Source organism: Coptis chinensis, chromosome 8 (assembly GCF_015680905.1).
Source record: "Coptis chinensis isolate HL-2020 chromosome 8, ASM1568090v1, whole genome shotgun sequence".
Taxonomy (NCBI): Eukaryota; Viridiplantae; Streptophyta; class Magnoliopsida; order Ranunculales; family Ranunculaceae; genus Coptis; species Coptis chinensis.
This window is the reverse complement of record NC_141463.1, coordinates 43,609,569-43,637,076: the sequence shown is the minus strand read 5'-3', so window position 1 is coordinate 43,637,076 and position 27,508 is coordinate 43,609,569. Positions and strand designations below refer to the sequence as shown.

The 27,508-nt window shown below is 38.7% G+C and overlaps 1 protein-coding gene and 1 pseudogene across 5 annotated transcripts; both read right to left on the bottom strand.

Moving 5' to 3' along the window:
• On the bottom strand, nt 1-25,050 carry LOC147481558 (uncharacterized). 5 transcript variants are annotated; one of them, XM_086575661.1, is made up of 15 exons: nt 24,842-25,050; nt 22,716-24,680; nt 22,253-22,537; nt 21,596-22,144; nt 21,368-21,507; nt 21,113-21,282; nt 19,472-19,712; nt 19,014-19,391; nt 18,623-18,918; nt 18,374-18,527; nt 17,336-18,069; nt 14,996-15,243; nt 14,590-14,700; nt 769-981; nt 1-657 (listed from the first exon to the last, which is right to left on the bottom strand). In XM_086575661.1, the coding sequence occupies exons 11-15, from the start codon at nt 17,671-17,673 to the stop codon at nt 302-304; spliced, it is 1,266 nt and encodes a 421-aa protein (XP_086431787.1). In that variant the 5' UTR covers nt 17,674-18,069; nt 18,374-18,527; nt 18,623-18,918; nt 19,014-19,391; nt 19,472-19,712; nt 21,113-21,282; nt 21,368-21,507; nt 21,596-22,144; nt 22,253-22,537; nt 22,716-24,680; nt 24,842-25,050; the 3' UTR covers nt 1-301. The 5 variants fall into 5 exon arrangements, with proteins under 5 accessions (XP_086431787.1, XP_086431791.1, XP_086431788.1 ...); XM_086575665.1 differs by lacking the exon at nt 18,623-18,918 and having other exon boundaries at nt 769-978; XM_086575662.1 differs by lacking the exon at nt 18,623-18,918 and having other exon boundaries at nt 17,336-18,527.
• Nucleotides 25,051-25,531: 481 nt separating this feature from the next.
• On the bottom strand, nt 25,532-27,301 carry LOC147481557 (protein SLOW WALKER 1 pseudogene; annotated as a pseudogene).
• Between the last annotated feature and the right edge of the window lie 207 nt (nt 27,302-27,508).

Genomic DNA, 27,508 nt, shown 5'->3' with positions numbered 1-27,508 from the left:
TTTGATCTCAATCACAAATTACTTTCTCATATTAAATCTGAACCACCACTTAACAATTAGATACCTCGAGATCAGTCTCTTCTATTATGTTAGATTGATGTAAACACATATATCTTGATCCCATAACTGTTATTAGCATCTAGACTTATATCGAAAAAAAAAAAAAATTAGCATCTAGACATCCAGGCCAGTAAACTTCGAAATCCAATACTGGTAACAACAGTACATCTAAAGAAACTACGACCAGATCTCATGGCGACCCAAAAAAAACAGTGGAGAGGTGCTTGACAACATAAAAACATCATCGGTTCGAAGAGCCCTTCTGTTGCATCATTCTCCCTAACTGAGTTCCAAGTCCCTCAAGCTCAAGCTCCTCAATCAACATGTTGAATGCTTTGCCAACTTCTGGGTTGTAGTTGGAGTAATTACGACAGAAGTTGAAATCTGAAGCTAACTCATTCACCAGTTCTCCTTGTTTCTCATAAAATGCATCCAGTTTATGACACACATTTGTCCCTTCATATACCATCCGGCAAAAATCTATCTTCATACAAAATCCCTTCACTTGTTGTTTCAAATCATTCTTCATTTGTCTTACACAAGCAACAAGGTAAAGAAGCGAGTCAAAAGATTCCTCATCAAGATGAAGTTCCCCTCCTGCAAAAAAAAAGTCCATGGGCAGTACAATGATGGCGAACATGAGAACCAGAAACACGAAAAAGAAGTGTCCAATAAGTTAAAACACATAAATAGATGTTCACAGGTTACCTCTTGTTTTCAATGCCAGCTGCACTGATAGGAACTCATCCTTTACTGAGGCATGAAGTCCAATCATTCTTTGCAATGATTTGCTCAGCCCAAGCCACATCAAACATTCAAAATCATCACAGCTTTTACCATTTTCAGTAAATCGGTAGGAAATATCAGATATCTTCACATCAACCTCTAAAGTCTTGGTGTCTACACAATCCAGAAAAGCTGCTAAAAATGGGAATAAGGATCAGAAACTGCACAAAATAATACTACAAATGTGTAGATACTGTGAAGAGTGAATGTAATCATCTTTAAATGACAGCCTTATCGTGATGGATCACTGGATTAATGAATCTTCCTACTTGTTTCGACCAAATATGATCAAAACACCAAGTGTTGATGAAAAAGACGAAGAACGTAGAAAAGTAATTAGAGAAATGATGGTGATCGGGAATGAATGATGAGGCGTACCTTCCGGTTTTACGCGTCCCAAATTATCGGTGGGATCAAGTCTCAAAGCGTAGTTACGGAATGAAAAAATAGATTTGTATTTATATAGGTAGAGTAGAGAATCCTTGTAGTTCAAGTATTCTTGTAGCTTGAGTCATTGTGATAGAATATAACTCTCAACCGATAATTATCTCTTTGATAAGAAATGAATGCGGACATAAATCAATGTACATTAGTGGCAAATATGTGGCTAAGGTTGATTTAGACACATGAGTTAATAGGCCTGTACATTGATCCATGGTATTGCAAATTGGGCTTTAGCCACTGTCGATTAAATGAATAAAATAGAGACTCCTACCAATGGACGTTAACACGTAGGTGGGGTCGAACACCGCCCTTCTTTGTCAATGCGAACAAAGTTCACATGGCAAAGAAGAGAAGAAAAATCAAGGAAAACTTGGAATAAGAAAAGAGCAAGCGGAATGTATAACAAAGTGTCGTGTGAACGTAAACGATAGGAAAATGGACAATCGGAAAAAATTCGTGAATTATTGGAAACGAAATAATGTCAAATTAACGTATACGAAAGTGTCATGTGAACGTAAACGATAGGAAAATGACAATCGGAAAAATTTGTGAATTTATCTAAAGCGACATAATGTCAAATTAACATTATATAGGGCCGAATGTAATAAAAAGAAGGCGAAAAAGGCATAAAAAATAAATAAAATTGAGAAAAAGAAATCGATTTAAAAGCGTATCGAGCGATCACGTAAAAATACGAAATTTGAATTCGACGATGCGTGCCGGTGAATAGCGATACTTGGATTATACCGTTGAAAATTAAGCGTAGAGGCGTTATAGTAATAATAATAATAAAAGGAAGTTAAAAGCGTAATTGGACTCAAAGTTTTCGGATAAGATAAGAATTGAGTGTAGAGATGAAGTCGGAGTTGGAGAAGAATCCTACCGGCCTTTGAAAACCTCGTAAACCTATATAAGTCTTAGTACGCGACATCCCATCTCATAAAAAATAATCTTCGCTCAATCAACCCGACGCAGGGCGTAAAAGCGTATAAAACGTAACTTCGCGGCAAAGATCGTTCTTCGCTTTGACTAGCGGTGCGTTTTCTCTATCACTCATCTCACGAAACGAGGCGTAGGTAAGAGAAGCTTTGAAGCTTGTTCGATTCGCCGCTTTGACTAGCCGGTATGTTCTCTTTACCATCATAGTCAAGCTCGTTCTGCAAATAAGAAAAAATATCAGATGTTGTCACTCTTGAACTTTCCTCCTGCTGCCTCAAGATCCATTCATATAGTTTTTCCAGTGCATGTCTTTCCCCGGCTTCAAAAACCAACTGCTGTTGATTCAAAGCTTGTGTATAAAGTTGCGACAGCGAATTGGCCGCACTACAAAAAGTTGAATACATCGTTCGATCGACTTCGTCTAAACGAGTAGCAACAGATTTTCTCTTCTTTGTCATCCTTGATTTAAAAAAAAAAATTATTTTGTTCTCTCTCTCTCTCTTTCTAATCTTATTATTAATGGGAAGAAAGAAGAAAGTTTATTTGATTCATTCACAGTGGGTTGTGTTGTGGGGTGTTGTGGCTTGATGCAACAGTGTAAACCTTGTGTTGTTGAGAGCTTGCCGTTTTGAATTATGTGGAACCTCCGAATTTGAAAAAGAATGAGGAAGAAGCGCTTGAAGTTTTTTTTTAAAACATTTGAAGCTCGGAGGAGCCATTAATGGTGTCGACCTCGATTTTGTCGATTATAACAAAATCAGCGTTTTGAGGGTATCGGTGGATAGGGGTTTTCTGAGAACCAAACCGGGTTCTTTTGTGTAAAGGTGGCGGTGGTGGGCGTAGTGGTGGCCGGATTGTTAGTGGGCCGATGGAGCTAGAAGATGAAACGAGAACAAATCGAACTTGGGCTTGGGCTTAAGACTAAGTGGGTCGGTTAGGTTTGGGCGGATTCTATTTTAAGTTGTGTGGGTCGTAATTTAAATGTTTTGTTTGGGCCCAATTTAATTAAGTTTTGGGACCCGACTCTATTTTTTGTTTTGTTGGGCGGTTTCGAGCTTCGACCCGATTTTCGACCTATCCGACCCGATGTTATGTGCTTTTTGGTAGAAACTACCGTAATATACGGATGAAATATAATCGAAGAAAAACTTCGATGTGCTAGCCTTGAACTTGGTGAGATGGAAAGAAGGTGATGAATAAATGACCATCCGAACCGCGTCGATGGTCGCTAAGGAAATCTGAGAAAATACTAGGACTCGAGAAATTTGAGATGGATGAAGTGTACGAGTTTGAAACGAAAGTCGAAGAAGATGAAGTAGTAATGGCTTACACCTAATTAAAGTGCGAGGAACGCATTCCGTTGAACAAAAAGAAATAAGCTTAATTATCGGAGTGGTGGCAAATTACCGGGACAAGCGCCAATATCGTTCGGCTAATCTTTACGAGCTTAACCGTTTACAAAATGAATTTAATGAAGGTTCGGGGCTCAAGAAATTTTAGGCGTTGATACGACCGAAAGCCATCTCGACGAAAGGGTACATAAAATTTGAAATTGAATTCAAGGATTCAAATAGAAGTTTTAAAGGGTTTCAAAAGTATACACCGGATGGGATAGATTTACGTACGGCTATGCGAGGGAAGTGGAATCCGGCATGATTTTAAAGTGCGAACAAATTTCGAGGTAAGCCAAAACATAAGTATTGAAAACTATACTCACGAAAGTAAACTGTTGACTAACACGAAGTTATTTTTGTGTCTAACGTGAAAACGCGAGTATGCTACGGACATTGAATTGGACAAAGGAAGTGGAGAGCAATCTTGGTTCTTCTTTCATGAATGCCTCGATGAAAGATTGGTAGATCGAGCTACTTTGATGATATCGTCGATTTCGAAATTATGGGGGTATCGAACAACGGCCCGATAGGTCAAGGAGACCTGGCGAAATTTAAAAAAGAATAAGAGTCTCGAGAAATGCAATATTCGGCGGCGGCGGTGATAGTGAAAAAAGAAGATGGACGGAGTTAACACGGCGAATTAGTCTTTGAGTTTGCAAGCAAAAAGTGAATTGTACAAAAGAAGATGTGCCAAGAAAAAGCGGTAGAGCGGAGACGAGAGAACGAAGCGGTCTGATGTATGATGCCTCGAGGGCGAGACTACAATCATGCACCAACCGGAGCGAAATATAATACATAACGGAACACAAGAGGAAAAGGTATATAAAGTAGAAAACATAGATATGTAAAAGTGTGGTGAAATGTAATATCTCGTTACGGTTTGGTATATCTGAGGGAAAAGAATGAAAGCGTTGATACGGACAAAAGATAGTGCAATGAACACAAAGTCGGTGAAAGAAAATAAGCGGCAAAGCAAAATGCGAGGAGCAAAGAATCCAACAACCAGCGGCAAGTGGCGCCGTGGGTAATAATACTACGATGGAGGAAAACCCGAGAACTGTTAATGGTAAGTTGATCGTTGATTTTTATTATTGCGTTAGGGCGGTAAAGAAATGAGTGTCAACACTAATCCGATGAAATTGGTAGTTGAAGTAGAGATGTTCAAGTCCGGAGGACGAAGTGGAGTCGCCCGGGATTACGCCAATGGAAGCGGCTCAAAAAATATCAAAAATGTGACGAATCACGGAGAACATCGGAGAATATAAGAAAGCAATGTCAATGATCTTCGATAAGTATAAACCGTATGATAGTATTATTTTTATCGGGTTATTGCAAACTTGTGTTTAAGTCGAAAAATGATGAACTTCGGATATTTTTGCCCGCAGTTAAAACGGGTAGTGAAATGGGCCAAAGAAATTCATGAAAAAAAAGAAAAATATCGTTCGAATGAAGTCGATGCGCTTAGAAGAAATAAAGAAAGTGGAGATACTTTCAACCAAAAATTGGAAAGAGGCAAACAAAGCGTTAAAGCGGAACCATCAAAGAGTTAGAAGGCGAAAACAAAACTTAACCGAGCCGGACGGAAGAAGCGAGGAGGAGATGGCGTCACGAAAAGAATTTGGGAAAGCACGTGAGAATCGGAGGAACACAAACACTTAAAAGCGGATGTGATAGAATTGAAGTCACTCGTGGCGACCAAAGATCGGGAACTTAAACGTCGCTAAAAAGAGGTTGAGAAAAATAACAAGCGAATTTGATTTAAACGGCGGCTCGGCCAAGATCATGTGCAAATGGCACATAATGAGATCGTCAAGTAAGGCAATCGACGAGACTTTAATAGAAGCGGGAGATGAACTAGAAGCGTGAGAAGATGAATTACAAAGATTTTGTCACGAGTTGTATATGCGAAAAGTTTGGGAAGAAACCATTGGATTTTCCCAAACCAATGAACATGTGATTGCGGTATGTAATCCGTAGAGCTAAAAAATTATTTTTATGAAAATAAAGTATGTGTTGGCTATTGAATAATTGTGATGTCAAATAACATACCTATGGAAAACCCGACAATGTTGTTGAATTATATAGATGACCACGAAATAGAATGAAACGCCCCAATGCTAACTTTAAGCTTGCAAAATTAGATTGGTCGAAAAATGCTCCGTCGTGGCGAACCGTAAAGCGAAACGGGGCACTTCATCGGATGTTGACATAAGCGAAAGTAACCTAATTGCCGGCGTAAAATCGTTCAATTTAGGCGGACGAAAATAAATGTGGTAAGTTCCGATTTTGTCGTAGCGATAAACTAACTAAGCGCGTAAAAGCGTTCAATCTTAGAATTTGTGAAATTAAACGTGGTAATTTCGCGATTTTGTTATAGCGATAGTAACGACTTGGCGTAAAAGCGTTCAACTTAGACCTAATTTAAATTAAACGTGGTAATTTCGCGGGATTTTGTTGTAGCGATAGTAACGCTGGCGTAAAAGCGTTGCTTCGATTTTAGGATCTAAATTAAACGTGGTAATTTCGCCGGATTTTGTTAATAGCGATAATAACGCTAACTAATTGTTCGATTTAAATTAAGCGTGGTAATTTCGCCGGATTTTGTTGTAACGATAGTAAATTAAAAGCGTTCGAAATGAAATTAAACGCGTGGTAATTTCGCGCGATTTTGTTAGAAGTGATCATACCATTGGGCGAAATTGAAAGAAGCGCTTCTTTATTGATTACCAAGTCTTAAAAATGCAAAGATAACAACGGAAAATACATGCTTGAACTGGAAACAAACTAAATATTGTATTATTTTATTTCTCCGGGATAACGGAAAAACACAACTAAAATCTACTTATAGAACTTGCTGCGCGGATGAAACGCGATTCCGCGGCTTATCGAGAACATTCCCATCTAAATCTCGGAGAAAATAAGATCCTTTGGTGGCGTGGCGATCTATGATGTATGGACTGTCAATTTTCTCCAAATTTACCGGAATCTATCAACCTCGTCTTTTCGTGAGTACCCGATCATCTTTCTCAAACACTTTAAGTCGAACTTTCTTGTCATATTTTCGTTTCATATCGACTTTGATAACGAATTAATTAAGCGTGAAGACCAACATCTCTTGTCCCATCTATCAAGGCTTTGGCTTCGAGCAAGTGCTTGATCATTTGACTCTAATTCCACGTTAGAAGTTCGTGTGGTTGGTGTCATCAACTCTGAAAGTAAGACAAAGACGCTTCGCAAAGTAAGCAAGATTAAGCGGAGAAAATCGGTTGAATGCTTAGGTGTGGTTCGATAAGCCCACATGCTTAGGGAAGTTCCTTAACCCAATTTCCTTTGGCTGTTGAAGTCGTTAAGCAGGCATTGCAAGAATGGATTTGTTAGTAGCCGACTTGTCCATTAGCGAGGGGATGGTATGGTGCCGAAATTGTGACTAATCTTCAAGTCGAACAAAAATCGTCGAATTTCTTCAACATCAAATTGTTTGCCATTGGAAGTCGATGATGTTGGAATACGAAGCGACAAACAATGTCTCGCCATAAAATTTTTAACATCCGAAGCATGGATCCGGGCTAAGGGCATAGCCCGACCACTCGTAAAATAATCGATTCGCGACGAGTAAAAGCGAACACTTGCCGGGGAGCTTTCGGAAGAGGACCGCGATGTCAAGACCCCACTTTGCAAAGCGGCGAGGGCTCAAAGTGGATGAAGTTCCGTTCTTTGGAAGATTTCCCATGTTAGCATATTTCGACAAGGAACACACTTCTCGGACAAACGCTTTAGCATCCTTTTGCATGTACGGCCCACCGGTATCCTTGTGTCATTGCTTTCTATGGCGAGACTTTCGCCCGGGAGTGGTTCCCACATAGAGCTGAATGAATTTCCGCCGGAGACGAGCAAACCGATTTCTGGGCGAGACAATGGCATAGGGTTAAGACTTGTGCCTTTGCGATAAAGTTGCAATGAACCGTTCAAAGTCGATATGAGACAATATTTCCAAGCATCGTTTTTACACGATCACCCACTTTATGATCGGAGGCAAGATGTGATCATGTAAATATGTGATATAAGGAAGAGCGCCAATCATCTTCGTCCACAAGGTGTAAGTGGAAAACTTAGCTCTATATCGGGAACCTCGGAGCATTGTCGACTTCATGATCGTCGTCGGTATAAGCGAGACAATATCATCGATGAGGATCATTGTGGTCATCGATAGCATAAGTTAATGGATCGCGTTTTCTGCAATGACGGCTTGATTATCAAGATCACGCTTTGCGGCTTAAGTTAAAACGGGGAGATATCAAATTGGCATAACGCGTGATTCCTCGAGAAAATGTCTTGATGAAAAAACAACTCGAGTGATGTACATATCGCGCGACATCCTCGATGGACGGTCGATAATTTCGGTTCCTTTTGAAATTCAATGGTTATCCGGCGAGGCTTATCGACTTAAGCGCCGCGGATAAATAAGCAAGAGAATCCATGCCATGACGTCATGACGCGGAACAATCTCGATAGAATCAAAATTTCGAAAGCAATCAGATGAATTAAGTCCACATAAGCCGCCATTCTATCGTCCACGAAGCCGCATCACGATCCACCAAACGGCTAGCGACTAACTTAGAATCTGTGAATAATTGTAGCTTAAGTAAGCCCCTCAATGAAGAAGCGGTCGAAAGAAAATGACAACCGTACTTTCGGCCTCATTATTTGAAGCGTCAAAACCCAAACGACCGACTTCCAATTTTTCTCCATTCGGTTGCAAGATTACACACCCAAATGGGAGCCATATTTATTATCGCGAACCATCGATTATAAACAATCCAACAATCGCCGGATACATCGATAAGTTTGGCAAATCATCATCCCCGGAGGTAATGGCGTGTTGTCGACGACATTCTCTTCGTCTAATAACGTCCGGACATAATAATATCCTCGATTGGAAAATCAGCCATTAAGCGAAGCGAAAGCTTGTCCTTTCTCGTCAATGCGAGTTTCAAACCACAATCTTTATGCTTAAGGTAACTTTCCCATTTCGCGAGGCGACTTGATTCACGAAAGCATTACGAAAAAGCTTTCGCAGCGATGGATATTAAAGTATAAACTTTGACGACTTCGTCCACGGAAATAAGGTTTAAGGCGTCGGGCGGCATGAACCAAAGCCAATGCAATTTTCTCCACTCGAGAATATCTTGTTTCAAAAGAGTCTTGCTAACAAAGAATATAGATTTCCATCGCCACCGTTGACAAATAAGGCGGACTTACGGCATGATCGGTGGCGGCTAAATCTGAACTATAGGATGCCCGTTCTTTGGGTCGCAGAAACTGGAGGTTGGACTAAGTATGCTTTCAAATGGCGAAATGCAACTTACGATCCTCAGATCCAAATTGATCGTCTTTCAATGTTTGGAAAAAAGGGCGGCATCGATCGAAATCTAGAGAGATAAAAGCGATTTAGAATGGCGTCTCCGTAAGTCGTTGAATTTCTTTCTTTGGCGTCGGAGAAGGCATTTCAGACGATTTCGAATCGATCGGATTTGCTTCAATTCAGCGTCTAGTAAATCATGTATCCTAAGAATTTACGGATGATAAACCCGAAAGAACACTTAAAGCGGATTCAAACGCGTATTTGACATTGGAAGTCATCGAAAACGGCTTGCAAATCGGTAAGATGATCGAGTGCTTTTTTGTAGATTTGACAACCATGTCATCGATGTATGCTCAATCGTCTTTCCAAGTAGGTCGAGAAAAATAGTGTTGACTAGCTTTTGATATGTGGCTCCAGTTTTTCGGACCGAAAGGCATTACACGGTAGCGATAAATGCCTTTGTGCGTAATGAATCTGATGAACTCTTGGTCTCGATGAATAACGGAATCGATGATAACGGAATAAGCATCCAAAAAGACAAAATGGCGAAAACCGGATGTTAGATCGACCATTTCGGATATAATGAGGCAATGGATATGGATGAACGGACAAGCGCTTATTGAGATTTGTGAAATCGATACAAACACGTAATTTTTGGTTCTTTTTAGGCGCTGCGACAACATTTGACATCCATGTTGGATAAGTCGCGGGCCTTATAAAGTTAACGGACAAAGAGACGGTCGATTTCGTCTTTCACTTTCATCTTTTCTATCGGGGGCCATCCCGGGGCTTTTGTCGAACCTGGTTTTGCATTAGGATCGATGTCGAGTTTATGACAAGCCAAGAAGAAGGATCTATACCGGGCATTTGCTCTATTCGCCAAGCAAACACATGATTATTCTTCCATGATAACAAAATAAGCTCTTGTCTCTCCTCTTACGGAAGTTAATTTGAAATAAAAGTAGTCTCTTGAGGGAGTTGGCCAATTTGAACTTCTAAAAGTGGATCATTGTCGGGGTCCTTCAACATTTCTATTGGCGAGTAAACCGAAGGTCGGGATTTGTAATTGCTATTTTGGCGTTGGAACTTCGAGAATAGTTAGATCAACAACTTCGGACTTCTTATAATCATCGAGAACATTGTCGTGGCAAATTAGAGATGCCGGTTGATCAAGACCTTACATACTTTTTATTGAATGGGAACTTGATGGCTTGATGATATGTTGAGGCGGCGACTTCCATATAATGAATCAAATCTCTACCAAGGATGACATTGTAAAGGGATTTACAATCCATCAATAAGAAATCAATATTGACTTCATCGCATAAGAGTGGGGAGGAGAGACACCTTTCCAACGAATAGTAGCGGTACCATCAAAACCAACGATAGAGCGATTTTCAGGGGGTGACCAAGTTATCGATAAAAGGAATCTGCGATAACACCGGAAAACATGACGCTTATTTGAACTACCGATTGTCGATCATTATCGTTTACACGATCAACCGATATCTGCTTGATTATCACGACATCATAATAAGAGAACATGCACGCCATTAGATCTTGGTCGATTGAAACATAATGGTTCATCTTCAATAGTACCCGTCGCGAAAACCTTCCACGAAATTGATCCCGATTAACCGTACAAATTAGACGGATATTTTACTTTAGAGCGGCGAAAGCGTTTTTTTCGGCCGAGTATTGAAATGAATCAATAATGGCATGTCAACCTTAATGACATTGTGATCGGTGATAGTTAAAGCGAGTTGTTACTTTCTTACGCACATATTGATCAAGTTTTCCATTACAAGCTTTTCAATTCTTCCCCGCAAAGATCGACAATTCTCCGTCTCATGACCATAATCATTATGAAATTTGCACCATAACGATTTATCGCGAGTCGTTTGTTTAATGTCGCTGCTATGGAAACCATGGAGTGAAGCGGACTCTTATCCTTGATTTTGTCGTAAACTACCGCGTATTTGGTATTAAAGCGGAGTTAATTCAAAATCGGTAAAAGGCTTTCAGTCCGCTTTCGTGGAGTCGTCTTTCTTATACCGGAGGCTTACATTTGGGTTCTTTGTTGAAAAGTCGGATTCTTACGTTTATTTTCACGATCATTGAAATCCTTTCCTTTATTATCTTTGTCACGAGAAGTTCGGCGGTAGTGTCGTCTTCAACATTGATAAATTGTTGAACTTCATTCGGTATAACGCCGCGTCGGGAAGATGGAATATCGAACAAGAGAGTTATATAACCCATCTTTATCAAACAAGATAGCTTCTTTAAAAGCGTAAACCACCATTAGATCGGATTGTTCGGAAATCTGAACTGCGGCTTGGCGGAAAGTAGCGATAAAACTACGGAGGAGAGTTTCACGTTGTTGTTGCTTGATGTTGAAAAGAACTTCGGACTCCATTTGGACGTTTGAGATTATGATGAAAACGTCTTGAAAACTTTTCGGTTAAGTCCTTGAATCCGAATGAAACGGAGGTAATTCGCTAAACCATACCAATAACTTCCCCTTTTAATGTAGAAGGGAAAAGTTTGCATTTTAAAGCATCATCACCTCAGATAAAACCGGTTTGTTTGTGAAATTAATCACATGAAGCATAGGGCAACCACCGACATCATCATATTGATCAAACTCACGGTTGTTTGAAGTCTTTGTTATGAGTAGCCCTTTGGGCGAGAGAAAATTTGTCCAAAATACCATCTTATTTGCCAGGATTTTCTAGTGTCGATTCAAAAGGATCACATCGAAAGAGCTTTTTAATCATTTTCTCGACTGCGTTGAGGAGTCATCGATCCATTATCTGTTTGATCGTGATCATAGTCGCGATGGCGCTATGGGGAGCCGAAGCGACGAGAAGAAAACGGCGAAGATTCATCGTTTCGTGTCGAGATAATTGTGGATGAATGCGTTGGGCTTTTCGATGACGATAATGTTGAATGATAAGAACGCGTTCTTTGAAGTGTTTCACCATCTTGATGGTTCACGATCATGAGTCGCGATCATTATTACGTTTCGCCATTTGAATTCCTCGGGACTTCGAAAAATTTGTATGATCGTGGGGTGCGGTCGGACGATTATTAGCGATTACCTTGCCCTACCGAGAGCGTGACAAGTGGGTGGAGATTTCGGAGGTCGGAAATTAAATTAAGCCCATTACTCTTAACTTCGTTGATGGTACATTGCGAATATCGCGAATCTCATCCTCACCACTTAAACGATCCCACACACTATTATGTCGTTGGCGTGTGTGGCGTTGTGGTCATGATACAACATCATCTACGAGTGGAGTCGTCGTTTAAGATGGCGCTGTAGTAATTATTACGTTTTGCGGGACGATCCTTAACTTTTGAAGAAGTGCCTCTCGAGACATATGACTTACATTATCCGCGTCGATCTTTGGAGAATCGTCGAAGCAATAACCTCATTGAATAATTTTGGCGCGTTGGTGGAGCAGCGGTATTAGAAGGTATTATCTTTGTCGGCCAAGTTGTCCTTGACCATCATGTTCGTGATGATCGTCGATAATCACATCGGGACCTTGAGCTCTTCGAGTCTGCGCCATAACTTTCGTGAGCGTGATCGAGGGTGTCGATATAAGAACCGCAGACGGCCAATTATGTTTCGACCAAATATGATCAAAACACGAGTGTTGATGAAAAGGCGAAGAACGTAGAAAAGTAATTAGAGAAATGATGGTGATCGGGGAATGATGAGATATGTACCTTGCGGTTGCCTTCACGTACCAAATTATCGGTGGGATCAAGTCACCGAAGCGTGGTTCGAATGAAAAATAGATTTGTATTTATATAGGTAGAGTAGAGAATCCTTGTAGTTCAAGTATTCTTGTAGCTTGAGTCGTTAATGATAGAATATAACTCTCGGTGATAATTATCTCTTTGATAAGAAATGAATGCGGACATAAATCAATGTACATTAGTGGCAAGCCATGTGGCTAAGGTTGACCTTGACATTACATGAGTTAATGGGCTTTCATACATTGATCCATGGTGGTATTACAAATTCGGGCTTTAGCCCCTGTCGATTAAATGAATAAAATAGAGACTCTACCGATGGGCGTTCACGTACGTAGGGGAATGAAACACTACTTATCTTCCTGAACATCAAAAACGCCATGACACCAGTATCTATCAGCACCAACAAAACTTATAATGTTCTCGTTTTCTAGTGTTCTTTGTGGAGAAGTACGACTCCAACAACACTGACACACAAAACACCCAACTGGGAGAAAAGAAGTAAATATAACTTCAGCTCCACATCATATACCATTCTCCAACCACATCAAGTCCTCAATTCTAACTTAATCCTCCTCATTTCTAACTTTCCCTCCCTGAAAAGTCCTCATAACAGAAGGGAAGCACTGGAAAGTTCAAAAGTTGAACTTCGAAGATCAAGATCAAGAAGATACCAGACCATAGGTGAGAGACTAAACTTCGTATTGAACCAATGATGCAGTGTTATTCCAAATTCTTCCTAAGAGCTCTTTACTAGATAATTCCTTTAAAGCAACAAAGAATGCTTCTGAAAAAAGTAAGTCACTTTCTTAAACTACTGTATATATAACATTATAAAAAGCTTCTTAACCTATTAAAACTCAAAAGCTGGGCATCTACACCCTTCTAAATATGCTTGAAAACAAAAAGAGCAATACTAGAAGTACTTCAACTAGGAGTCTAGGACTCAAAGACCAACAAAGAAACTATTTTAACTTGGAGGACGTAAAATAGTGACTTCCTAGGACAAAAAAGCTATTTAAATAGAAAATATGTTATGTTGGACAGAGTTGACTCGAGTATGTTGACCTGGTCAAACCAAGTTGACTCAATCAACCTAGTGTAACCAGGTTAAGCTGAGTTGACTTTGGCAAAGTTGTGAACAAGCGACTTTGTCTGAGCAGTAATGACTTTCTTTTATCAAGCTTCTCCATGTACATTAAAGCTAGATGTTCTACCAAAATCGAAACTAATCAACTTAGACACAAGATAGAATCTTCTAAACACACTAGGACATAAATTACTCAAGTGAAAATATTTTATGTTGGACTGAGTTAAGGGTGTGCTGTAGGTTTGACATTGTTATAGACTATAGGTGTGCACAAGTTCTTTTGTGGGTGTATGGTTTAACATGCGTAAAAAACTAAAAATGGTCTTTTAGTGTGTTTTGGGCTGTGGTAAAAATGTTGGAGGTATTCATATGGGAGCCATTGAGTGGGTTTTCTGCAGAAACACATGAGTGTGAGGAGATGAGATGGTTCAGTAGTTATGGGTGAGGGAGATGGTTTGACAAGTACTGGGGGAACAGCTCCTACCTCCAAGAAGGCAAGAAGTCTAGACCTAAATCTATACAGTAAACACAAGTCTCATCAAGCCAACATTCAAGCATATTTTGCGGAAAAATATCCACCAATATCCCTAAAAGAGGCGTTGACGTTACAGTTTCATGTAATACATGCTATTGCTAAATATGAAAAAATCACCATAACAGCAAAGAAATTGGTAACTTTATTTCCAAGACCAATGATAAACATGTCATGCCAAAAACAGAACAGTAATAATAGAAATAAGAAAACTCACTAGTATAAGCTCTTCCGTGTTGCTTTCTGATGTGTTGCCTTCTGATGCCTGTCATCATTTCCTTCAAGATGAGTAAAATCCCCTTGAACTTGTTGGAAGGTAGATTGTCACCTGTAAGGTTTATGAAGGTCTTAGATAAACAAAATCGAATTAAGAATTAAGAGTCTCTGTTATATAACATCAAATCGAAAACAAATATGATGGAACTAGTTACGCAAAAAGTACAGTTGTGACATAAACACAAGAAGGGTCACCGAGCCAAAAAGAACGTATTTGCCACACAAGGAGAATCGAGGTTGTAAATGAAATATCAAAAGAGAGCTTGGGAATCTTTCCAAGAAAATAGGAAACAACTCGTTGACTGCCTTCATTAATTATGGAAATGGACAAAAAGAGAAATAATTACCTGCTGCCTGCTGCATCTCTGGCAAGTGTTGTCCTTGGATCTCTGGGAGCATGTGCTTAATATTGATCAGGGTGTTCTGAATACAATTTATTGTCATTTCTTCAAGTTTGTTCATGCAATAAGGAACATTTATATGGTCATACATCGTCATGTTCTGCACCGAAGACATAAGCTTATCGTTATGTCCGACAATGATCTTCGCTTCTTTTACACACTGCTTACGAGGAAATCCAATATTAGGGGATATGCTGCAAGGATAGAATTGAAAAATTAGATGAGCAATGAAAAAGGTTGTTAAAATGCCACGTGAACTCGTGAAGCAAGACAAGCACATAAATGCATATTTACAAACGAAATTTCAATATGGCAAGGTTAAAATAAAAACATGTCAATTTCAATTCCAAAGTTCAAATAACCTGTTCTCTACTTGAAACAAGTTAAGGATATATTAAGCTAAGTTATAACATAAACATACATAGTCAGAAGTTCATGAAGTCAAATCAACGGTATACTATGATGCATGGATAGGGATACAGTTACTGATACGGGGACACGGGTATGGGGTGTGACACGGTATTTTCAAAAATTCAGGATATGGGTACGGCAGTTGGGTATGGGCCGTATTGGGTATTATATTTATCAATATTGTTTTGTTACAGGAAAAAAACACTTATAAATGCTCATTTTTCATTCTAGGCCATCAAGTTGTTACAAGGATACATATATCAGATATTTGGAATGGGCCTTAAAGTCAGTATCAATGAGGCGATAAGCATCTGCCGTATCCGTGTCATATCCTGTACCCGTATCCGTATCGTACCCGGTGGATATGGGTGCAAAGGGAAAAGTGCTGTATCGTGCATCATAAACGGTATATATATGTTCAAACCCAAATTAAAATGCTTTGGGTACAAACAATAAAGTGTAAATATGACATGTTTTCAACTACTAAGACCTTCTAATCATCCAAATATATAAAATACTATGTTAAGAAAAGTTAGACTTCATTCTGAATAAGCAAAACACTGATAATTTTAAGGGCTATAGGACTTGATCATTCACCTCGAGCCTCTCCCCATTTTGTTTGGCAAAATTATATTTCAATTCTGAAAAAATGTTTCAAGAAAAATAAGTTGAAACTAAGACACTGCAATTACATACCCTATGAAACTAATAGAAAATTCACTTCAAGTCACTTGGTATCCCAGTTGTAAACACACTCATAAAATCTCAAGTTCCTATGTGACGCAACGCCTCTTGACCACCAGCTGTGCTCTTTTCAAACCACCAACACTATAGTCTTTGGAAGATGCTCTGCTATGCACTTCGACCATGATGAGAGGGCATGACATGACAAATGATGTCCCTCCAAGGGAAGGTTCCACGGTTTGCTGAATGGAAAAAAAAAGTAACTCCCATACTCATTTAGCGATTGAACACTGGACAAAGAGGTAATCCATATCCTCTATACTTAAATACAAAGAGGCACTCAGTAGTTATGATGCATACAAATTCCTATTCTTCAATTCAGTATCCAGAAGTTCATGGTAACAAAATTTTCCAATGGATGTTTAGGGGACTAGACCTATACGCGGAAAGAAATTCGGGAAATGCAAGATACTAAAGCAGTATTGGAAAGAATCAGAATTGTAGTTAACTTGACTACCAGCATACACGGCTTTCTACACAATGTTCCTGGAAAAAACCAGTGGAGGGGGTGCTCAAGCTTAACACAAATGGGGCAGTGAGCAATACAATAGCTAGACATCTGAGTGATGGTCAGGAACTCAGGATCAGTAATGATGTCACCATCATTGCATTAGCTAATAGCAGTTGGACTAACTGAGCGATGTTTGAAGAACTAAATGCTAACGACTAGTTTGTATCCAGATGCTTCAGAAGACAGTCTTAGTCGCTTCAGACTCCCAAAACGCTATCTCTGCTATCGAACATCCACCATGGAAATATCTAGACTTAGTTGTAATTCAACAATTAGGTTAATTTTGACCATCTTGAGTTTATCTACTTAGAGATATTAAAAGGGAGCAGCAGACCACCTGGTAACCTTAGACATACCCTAGGGAACACCCTGATGAGGGTCATGTTGTAAACTTTAGTCCACATTTTTATGTAATTTGCAAAACATTGGAAGGGAGGATGCTGAGGGCAGGGGCATATTTACGGTCACCAGAGCGGGGGTCGGCCATATCCCAGCTTAAAGTTCAAAGTAGAAACTATAAATAACACGTACTTATCGAAAAAAAAAAACTATAAACAACACCTACAGATAAAACAACTACGCAAAAACATAACACATACAAAGAAACATATTTAACAAACCTGAGTGAGGAGGATGAGGAGTGACCATCAGCGGCACTTTCTAAGGCTTCTTCTTCACCTTGAGAACCAGCAGAAACTTGTCTTTCCTTTGACAAGAGACCCATATTGCTTCTTTCAGCTTTACCAATAGCCTCTGTCAAAGCTTTGAAGAGGTTTGCCCTTTTCAAAGATTCTTTGGGATCACGAGCTAGTTCAAAAACCTTAAGGAAGATTGGAACGAATCCTGCTTCCCCAATATAGATTGCTTCTCGATTCTCTGTAATGTCTTTAACAAATCCAATGACTTCTTTCTTTCTTTCTAAGGATTCCTTAGGATTTGAAGCTACTTCGAAAAGCATTTTCAAAACTCCCTCATAAACCTGGATATTGTCAGATATGTCACGGAGCCTCAACAAAGTGTATGCAAGCTGAAATAGGACACTCCCACAAATATCATCTTTTAAAAACTCGGCCACCTCGTCAGTGGCTTTTCTGACTGGATGATACGCTCCAGCGATGATCCAACAAGTAAGTACGAACTTTTGTTTATCGATTCTACTCTCAAGTGGAAGTCAAAGAAAATGGTGTTTCCTCTCAAGTGCACGCCAGGACTCCACCCTTAACTTGGACCTGTCATCTTTCACTCCAAACGCTCTTACCACACGATCTGGGAGATTCAGTTTTTGGCAATCCGTTGTTGTTTCATCAAAAGCATCGAGCACTGGGCGTTCATGGCGTACACACTTCATATCACCCTGACCAAAGTATAAATTTAAAGAACAATTATATAAATCACAGAAAATAGGAGATGTTAACAAGACTTGACCACCATAAATGTACACCACAACACGGTGTTACAAAAAAAAATCCAAGCAATATAAAACTAGAGGTGGCCATGTATATCGTTAAGTTAACTCTTTTGAGTCGAATAAGAAAAGATGGCATAAAAACATGTAAAGAAATAAAAGAAATTACAAGAAGTGGGTATTCTTAAATCAGAGGAAAAATATACCTGGTTTTAGTGTTTAGATTTTCAGTATAGGAAAAGTGGAAAACTACCTGGTTTTCGTGTTTATATATAGGGCCATAGTAGTCAAAAACAGAGAAATTCAGGCAAGTATCGCATCATGTATATGAATGGTGCCTGTGTCAATCCTTCTCTCGTGATGAATATCCATCCTTCTCCCGTGATAGCCGTAGTACTCGCCACGATCTGTCAAAAGTGAAGTTTGCAGATATCTTTTACCAAAAAAATAGTAACAACAAAAAAATAAAAAATATTCTACTAGATAAGAACTTCACAACAACCTATATATGTTGCATTTAGATGAAAAGCTTCCAAAATCTCTCTCCCATCAAAAGAGCCCAAAAAGATTACGCTCAATAGTGGGGTCATGCTGTGTCTTTGCTTCTATATCATGACCCACTAACATGGCCCATGTATCAGTAATTTGACAGAAAAGCTTTCGTAATGCAAAATATTAAAGGTGTGAAAATGTGTGTGTGTGTGTGTGGGAGGGGGGGGGTGTGTTAAATTGACGAGTGATGCTTTACTTCTCCACACAAAAGTCATCAATCAATTCTCCTTTCATCAAGGCATCCAACTGTAAGTAAAATGTGATGGATAAGACAAAAGTTAAAGCTTGTTAAAGATGCCACTGTAAGTTAAATATTGTGCATTCAAGAAATTCTGTCAAACCTGAATCTTTTCCTCTATCCTTTGATCGACGACTTCTCACCTTGAGTTTGTCTCTGTCCCTTTCCACAATCTCTCTATCACGTTCCCTTTCAGAGTCCCTACCCCTATCCCTATCTCGAGCCTTTAATTTCTCCTTCTCCCTCTCCTTTTCCCGCTCTTTCTCCTTGATCTTCTCTCCAGTCGCCTCTGTTTTGTGGTCTGCCTTTGACTTCAGCACAGGGTCTTCTCTTGCCTCTCCATCAATGGGCACACTCTTGGTATCATCATCACTCTGCTTAGACTCCTTCAGTTTCTCCAGTGAAAATTTGACTTTAAATCTTTAGACCCATCAGGATCCAGTTTATCATTAAGAACTGCCTCACCATTCAGCGAGTCTTCCTGAACAAAAAGTAAAAAGATGGTTAAACTTCATCAATCTAAGAGCTTCCACTGAAGTAGATCTACAAAACGACAGTCACCTTTGTGATCAGTTGAGCAGGCGAGTCGGTATTCCTACTTGATGTGGTAAACGAGTCTCCTTCCTGGCACACCGGTACATATTGTGCCTTGGGAAGGCTGTATAGATGAGCAAGAACCCTACAGACTTCATCAATCCCAGACTTATCCGCATGAAAGGCCTTCCACCAGGGGGGATTCTCAGGAAGAGGGACTTGGAATCTGCGTGCAGCTGCATATACAACTCCACAAGCGGCAACTTCACTTTTGAATCACACACATAAAGTTGTACGCAAACAGCACAAATAGAGAAAAAATCGAAACATGGTCAATGTTGATTCAATAAGATTAACACACAAAATCTGATCAAAATTACCAAGAGAGAAGTCAAAAAAGAAAACATATGCTAACAAAATGGACCCTGTGAGACTGAGACATGTATGGATCAATATCCTCTGTTAATTTGCAATACTCATTTAAAAACAAAAATAAAAATAAATTAGATTTGCTCTGATGCTTTTGCATTTTTGCTTCATCAGCGTAATCATGATATCTTTTCATCGTTAAATTGAATTTATCTCCAAGGAGTGTTGGACCATTTGTTCAGAGCAGAATTTTATTTTGCAATTGAAAAATGTGTGCATTTGAATAATTGAATGTACATATGTACACACACGTCCACATATGTATCTGCCGAAAAAGTGGCTTCTCTGTTCATATAGCCACATAGGTCTTCTGTTTATCAAAAAATTATCCTAATTCGTGCTCTTGTCGTCTTCTAAAATTTTTAGCGCACTATTGAAAACATGCAACAAAAGATACTCAATTCTTCTCCTACCCGACATTTCGCCAGAATTGACTTTGGCATTTGACTAGACTTAAAAATTCTCTTCCAAATCCTTATATTCCGTGCTTCGCTCCCAGCTGCTTATTGACAGACAACCTATTCCCAGCCTAAAGTTTCCCAGCTACTTAATTAGATTTGGCAGTCAAAAATGGGACCACCCCCCCCCCCCCTCCTCTTTTACTCCCCCAATTTTCCTTATTTATGTGGAGTGCAGTTCTTACAAAGAGACTAACCATTAGGAGGAAGTTCATTGTTAATTTTGTGTCTGACGGAAATCAGTCGGTTAAAATCGCATTCATTGCAGAATTTCTTGCCAGATGTGGAGTTTCTGTGTTCATCAGTTAGAGGGACTCTTTAGGTAGTTCCCCTCTTGATGAAAGATCTACTGGAATCCTAGGTCTTAACCATTCGTTACTCGGAGAATAGCGAAATGTCAAAAATATGCTTTCATGTTTATATAGTCTGATGCTTATTTAAATGGGTGTCTAACAAGCTATGCGGGCAGGGCGGGGCACAGGGATTTAGGTTTCTCAACTAACCCCTTGGGCCGCCTTTGACAAAGACCAGCAAGTCTGCAACTATTTTCACTAAAAATTACAGCCTAGCAACCTTGTTTTTTATGTTTTCTGCATGTACTACGAAATAGTCTTTTGTAAGCAAAGTCTTCCATGGTTTTTAAAAAAGTACGACATAGTTTAGAAAACCAGCTGTCTTGTATACACACCCACCATCAAAACTCCACACTGATAAGGTAGGGAGAAAGTAAGAGATACAAAAACCAAGCACGATAAAACCTATAAGTAATTTAAAAGATTACCTATCATTTGCTAGATTCCAAGCCTCCTGTCTCAACGCTGGAGGTGTTTCCAGGGTAGCAAGGTAGTTTGATATAAACTTGTGAGGAAGTTCAACATGACAAATAAACCCCATCTCTTTGAGCAAATGTCTTTCCGTTTTGATCAAATCTTGCTTCAAGTAGGCATATTTCTGTGCAAGAGAAAACATATGAAAAAACAATATTCAGTTACTCTGGAACAAAGCCACGTGAAGAGCAAAACTGCTTCAGACTAACCTTTGAGGAATTATCAAATGCTCGATTGGTAAATTCTCTCTTCGACATTCCATTCTATTAAAACCCAAGATAACATGCCTAGCTTTTTTAGGACTTTCCTCCAGTTTCGAAGTGAGCCAGACACAGCTCGCAGCCACTTTCTGCAAATTTATAACCATAAAGTATGTCATAAACTCAGCTATCTACTAACAATGCACAAAAAAAAAACAGAAGAAGTAAAATAGACACCTTCACACTAAACCGGGCAAACGACTTCTTGCAGTAAAACCGATGGAAAAGAACTTGGCCTGTAGCCATTACAGCTTGAGGTCTGTTTGTAATAATAATAAAAAAAAAACAAAAAAACAAAAAAATCCAATGGACAAAACATAATAGAAGCTTTTCTTTACTGTTGAGCAGCAATTGATGTTTCATGCGTAGTAGCAATACAAATGCTTTCTATGAAACATGGATTCTGTCAATTCTTTATCCTTTGCTTCCTATGTATTGGAGTTAGCTGTTCTTTCCACTGCTTGATGAACTGGATTTGGTCACTTTGATGAATTAAATATGTATCATGTCATGAATTATTAGTTCACATAGTATTTTAACTTTACATGGTTAAGAGAAAAATTCCCACACTTCTTTTTAGTATTTATTTCTCTGCGCCTCCCTTGTTTGTCCAAGAAGGTTAAAAACGGTTGCTGCGATGTGAGATGGTGTCATTCCAGCTTCCATCATTTGATCCACTGGTGATCCATGGTCAATGTACCTATCAGGAAGAACCAAAGGTCTCCACTGCACAAAAGTTTTCAAGTCACAGTTTGAGTAGTACAGCTATAGTTTAATGCACCTACAAACTCTTGAAAGCATATTGATGATACAATTAGTTGTGTACTTGCTTACCTTCAATTTGCCATAAAAAAGGCCATTAAGGGCCAAAAAGTGACCAACATGAGACCCAACGCCTCCAATCGATCCCTCTTCTACTGTGATTAGAACCTCGTGTGAATTAGTTAGCCTGCAAATGAGAGCTTGATCAAGTGGTTTGCAGAAGCGCGTATCTGCAACTGTCAACCTCAAACCGTGCTGTTCTACCAAGGAAGCTGCAGCTATGCAACTTTGAACTGCTGCTCCATAGCCCAAGAGTGCCACTCTCTCACCCTCGATCAATATCCGACCTTTCCCAACCTGTTGGAAAAGTTCTCATTCAGTTACTAGCTTAAATATTCACCTCGATCAATATTCAGTTACTAGTAGAAAATCTTGTCCTCATACTACATCAGCCAGTCAAGAATAATTAAAGGTCATACTAATTCAACCAATTGAAAGAAATAGCAAGCAAAAAAAAAAAAAAAAATCCACTTACATGATTTGAAGAGAGACAGTTAGGTGTTAAGATGAAAGTCAACAAAAAAATTCCATTCAATCCATGGCCTGCAGAAGAAGAAAGTAAAGAGCTTTGAGATCAGCCTTTGGAGCAGTCAATTTGCACCTGAGCTTCGAGATTCATGGGTAGCAAAATAAACGAAAGGGCTGACATGCATGAATTGGTACTTTTCAATATCAAAGCATGACTAATTTACTTCATTCATGCTAAGTATTTCACCGGAAGCCTTCATAGTCACATGATAACGTATATGAGATGTTGAAAAAGCCCAAGCAAGGTTCGATAAGCAAAATCAGATAGGCCATTAACTGAAATTTAGATCCAAAAATATCCAATGATGTCTGCTAATATTCAATCATATGTGATAAACTGATAATGGCCGCAACACCTTAATATTACACGGAACTGGTATAATGTGCTTCTCTCTTGAAAATAACCAAATAACCGTATCATCCACGGAGTTGTAAACCTGCATAATTGACTACAAAATGCATATATATAAGAAATCGATTCAAAGAGATTACCAAACCTGTGAAAATTGTGCTTCTTGAGCCAAGGATACCTCATATGGGGATTACTCTCAACTGGCGTGATATGAACCGAGTTGAACAGCAACAAGCCCTTTAATTTTCGATCTGCTAGACGTTTTTCATGTGTGCAATGACATAACAAATTCCTCAAACTAAAGTTCAATTATCATTCTACTGCTAACATTAAAAGATATAAGAGAATGAACATAGAGTATCAATAGACCAATACTCTGTAGGCATTAGAGACCAATGCAAGACAATGAATGAAATTGTTTAGTCAACTACATACACAATCAATATAACCAATGAAGTTCTTTAACTCTGCGGTTCTACTTAATTTTCGTTAATCATATATATAAAAGAGTGACTTACAATATTAAAGAAATATTTGCAAAAGAAAACCATCACCCCGACCTCACAAACCAAATATAAATAAGGATGAACGGAAAAGTTGATGTTCTGTATCAAATTTTAGGGTACACCTTCGAAACAAACCAAGTAACTAAATGTGTTTTGCTATGTATTAAACCATGTATCTTCTTTTTGACTTTTTTCTAGTAGAGTACGTAATAGCTCACACATACAACGCTCTATGGTTCTCTTCAAGCCAGCTTGCATATTCCATTTTAAAAAGCCTCGATGATAAATTAACTTAAAAGAACACAGTTAGCTATGTTTAGCTAAATAAAAAATATACTGTACTAAATCAAATTGAAAGAATATTTGGGACATGGAGAACTTCCTAGCTAAGATTAGATTGTTGGTACTAACATGAAGACCTTGGTCACCTATTAGGGTACTTACACCATAGATGACACCAAAAAGAAATAGAGACAGATAGAAATTTGTATAGGGAGTGAAAACAAATGTGCTCAGGCATGAGATCTTCACAGGTATCTGAAATGATTAAATGAATGAAAGATCAGCCATGAAAATGTAATGTCTCTATATAAAAGTTTGTATCTGATTGAAAATCTCATGCCACCAATTTTATTGGTATATGAGTATTTCTCAAGGTAGGGAGATAGGGAGATACCATAGCCCATATGCACCAAAAGGTCCTTTCTTTCAACACTTCAAGCCGCATAACATAAAATTCAGATAGAGATAATAAAGCACGGAGTATTGGAAATCTATATAGATTTCAGCTAAGGTATACCTTTCGCCATAAAGAAAAATTCATTGTAGATATATTATTGGAAAGTTCAGAAAAGCAAGAGAACATACTTCAACATCTCTTAATGCTAAACCAAAATTTCTTTAACGCGGACTCCACTTAAATATATAAGGATCGCAATCAAATTTAAATATATCAAATTTACCCATAAAAATAATCTTGAGAAGGCATGAGTAAGGCAACATCAAAGCTAACTTCATCAAGTAAAAATTTGGAGCTTTGTTGCATTATACGAACCTGAAAGTAAAAACTCAAGCAACTAAATTAAAATATCCATAAATCTGGTGGATCTTCTGAGATCTGAGAATGATATAAAGGAGAAGATAGGCCAGTGCATAACAGTTCCCTTTCCAACATTTTTGTTTAGAACACTATAGTTTAAAAGAGCTTAATCTTACCAAGCGCTGGACATCTTGCTAGGTGATAGGTGCATGATTTCTCAGAATCTCATAGTCATAATTGTGTTTGGACACTCTGGTTATCTCGATTCCCATGTACTATTGTTGAACTTGTTAAAGAGTTATGCAATTGACAATCTAAATTTGAAGTGAATGCCAAAGACTTTGAATGGTCTTCCTCAATGTCTAAGTAATTCAATCTATATTACAAAGCAAGAAAATAAAGGTGAAGAAAATACCTGATGTTAACAGATTCGAATAATTAAAAAAAAAAATCAATTGATTACATATTTACCTGAATACAGTTTTAGCAGGGTTTCTGTGGAACCCATAGTTACTGTATTCTATTTAATCAATCAAAATCAAAGAATTTATCAGATTAATAAAAACATACGCTTCATTAGCTGAGCTTCCATCAAACATCATAGTACCTTATTATCTATTATCTATCACACCATACATACAGACAAGTGTGCACACAGACAGTAGCTAACTATTGACATGAGATTTTACACCTAATCTACTTGCTTAAAAAGTAACGTTTTTATACAACTTTACACATTGATTCCTGACAAACAATTGACCAATTCAAATTCGACTATATGGCAAGCTATGACTGTGTTTTAGATTATGACAGATAAACATGCAGATAAATACTAATAAGCATAAGTGCAGGTAAAAGAATCCACATACATAAGAGGACTTTTAAGATATTCCTTGCAAGCTAGATCAAGTACATGAAAGACAAAAACAGTTTATCGAAAAAAAAAAAGACAAACATAATTATAACAGAACTATCAAAACAACCTGACAAACCGCCTAGTCTGAAGTAAAGCAAAATCTGAATGATTAGATACAAAAAGTGTACCTAATAGTTATTGATAATCTATTACATTCATCTTCTTCCAGCAATCCTCAACAACGGAGAAATTATACCTTGTATCTCTTGCAATGACTGTTGTATATGTATCTCCTCCTCAACAGAAAGCTTGAGCTGCCTGACATGCCACTTCAAGACATCAGATGCATTCATCCTCAGCATGCATTTGAAGAACCTTCTTAGTGAATCCTATTACGAAACCTGAGTAGCTTGGCCTTGTCGTGTACTTATGCAGAAACCTCAAGAGCAATCCTAACTCTTCAATATCCAAATTTGAGACACATTTCAAAAGTTTCCTCCTAGCCACCAACTCCTCCAAAACAGCCATTACACTTCGTGGTTCCTTCCAGTTTAATGCAGACACCAGAGCTTCCTTGTACCTAAACTTCCTTAACAGCTTATCATGCTCAGCCGTTTTCGGCTTTCTTGGCCTCTCAATAACATGATCCACTTTAGAAGGCTTTTCACTCTGGCCTCGACTAAAGTAACGAAAATTATTAGGTCTCAAAACCTGCTTCTGTGGCTCCGGTACAGAACTAAAACTAATCAATTCCCCAACACCACTCTCAACATTACTAGTCTCTTTAATCTTCCTTTTCCCAACATAAATAACACCATTAGAAGTACCAATAACCCTCGTAGAACAATCAGGAGAAAACCCAATTGACAAAAGTGGCTGTGGAAACCTCATAGAGTGTGTCAACTTCAATGCTGAATAATCAAAAACTTTCATATACCCATCTAAAGACACACTCATTAGCCTAAACTGATCATACTCCTCACCCTCATTTCTCCCAAGTTTACCAACACATAATGAAGTAACAGTTTTATTATGACTCTCCATTGTATAAACAAGTTTCCCACCTCCAATAACATCCCAAATCTTAACACTATTACCACCAGCAGTCGCAATCAAACCACCCGACCGAAGAAACACAACATCCTCAACCGGTTTACCATGATTAAATTCCATAACATACTTCATACTAGTACTACTAGTTCTAGAATCCCATATCTTAACCGTTGATCATAAGACCCAGTAGCAAACAACTCACTACTCCCCGGTGAAACCGACCCACATCTAACATAATCCTTATGCCCTTGAAAATTCAACAACTGCTTCTCGCAACATCCCAATACTTAGCTAAACTATCATCACCACCCGAAAACAAATGCAACTTATCAAAACACGGGTACGAAACAAACCTAACAGGCCAACTATGCCCACGCAGTTTCCTCAACGCCAACCTACTTTTCACATCGAAAACTTGTACCAACCCCGTCTCGCCACCCGCTGCGACAAGCTTACCATCAGAACGAAAGGCGGGGGAGTAGGCCATGTCATTGAATGAGGAGAAAGTGGATATGGGCACTATGGTTTGAGTGTTGTAAAGAGTTAAGGAAGCAGAAAATGAGGTGATGAAGTTGTGTGGAGAAGTTGGGGAGAAGGAGAGGGATGTTATTGGGTAAATGAGGTTGGTGATTTCTTGGGATTTGTATGAACGCCAGTATTCTGACTCTGGGGGATTTTGAGAGTTTCGACGGAGTGGGTTTAAGGCGAGTTTGGACTGGGTATGTTTTGGTTAGTGTCTGTTTTTCTGCCATTGAGTTTTGAGGTGCGTCCGAGATTTTTGAGCGAAGGGTTCAGAGCAATGTTTTGAAAACCGAACCGGTGATCAAACCGATTTTTTGTTAAAATGGTTCAATCAGGTTTAGAGACCGATTGATGTTTATTTAGCAAAAATTTTTAATAATTTTTGAATAAATACATGTTTTAATTCAAATTA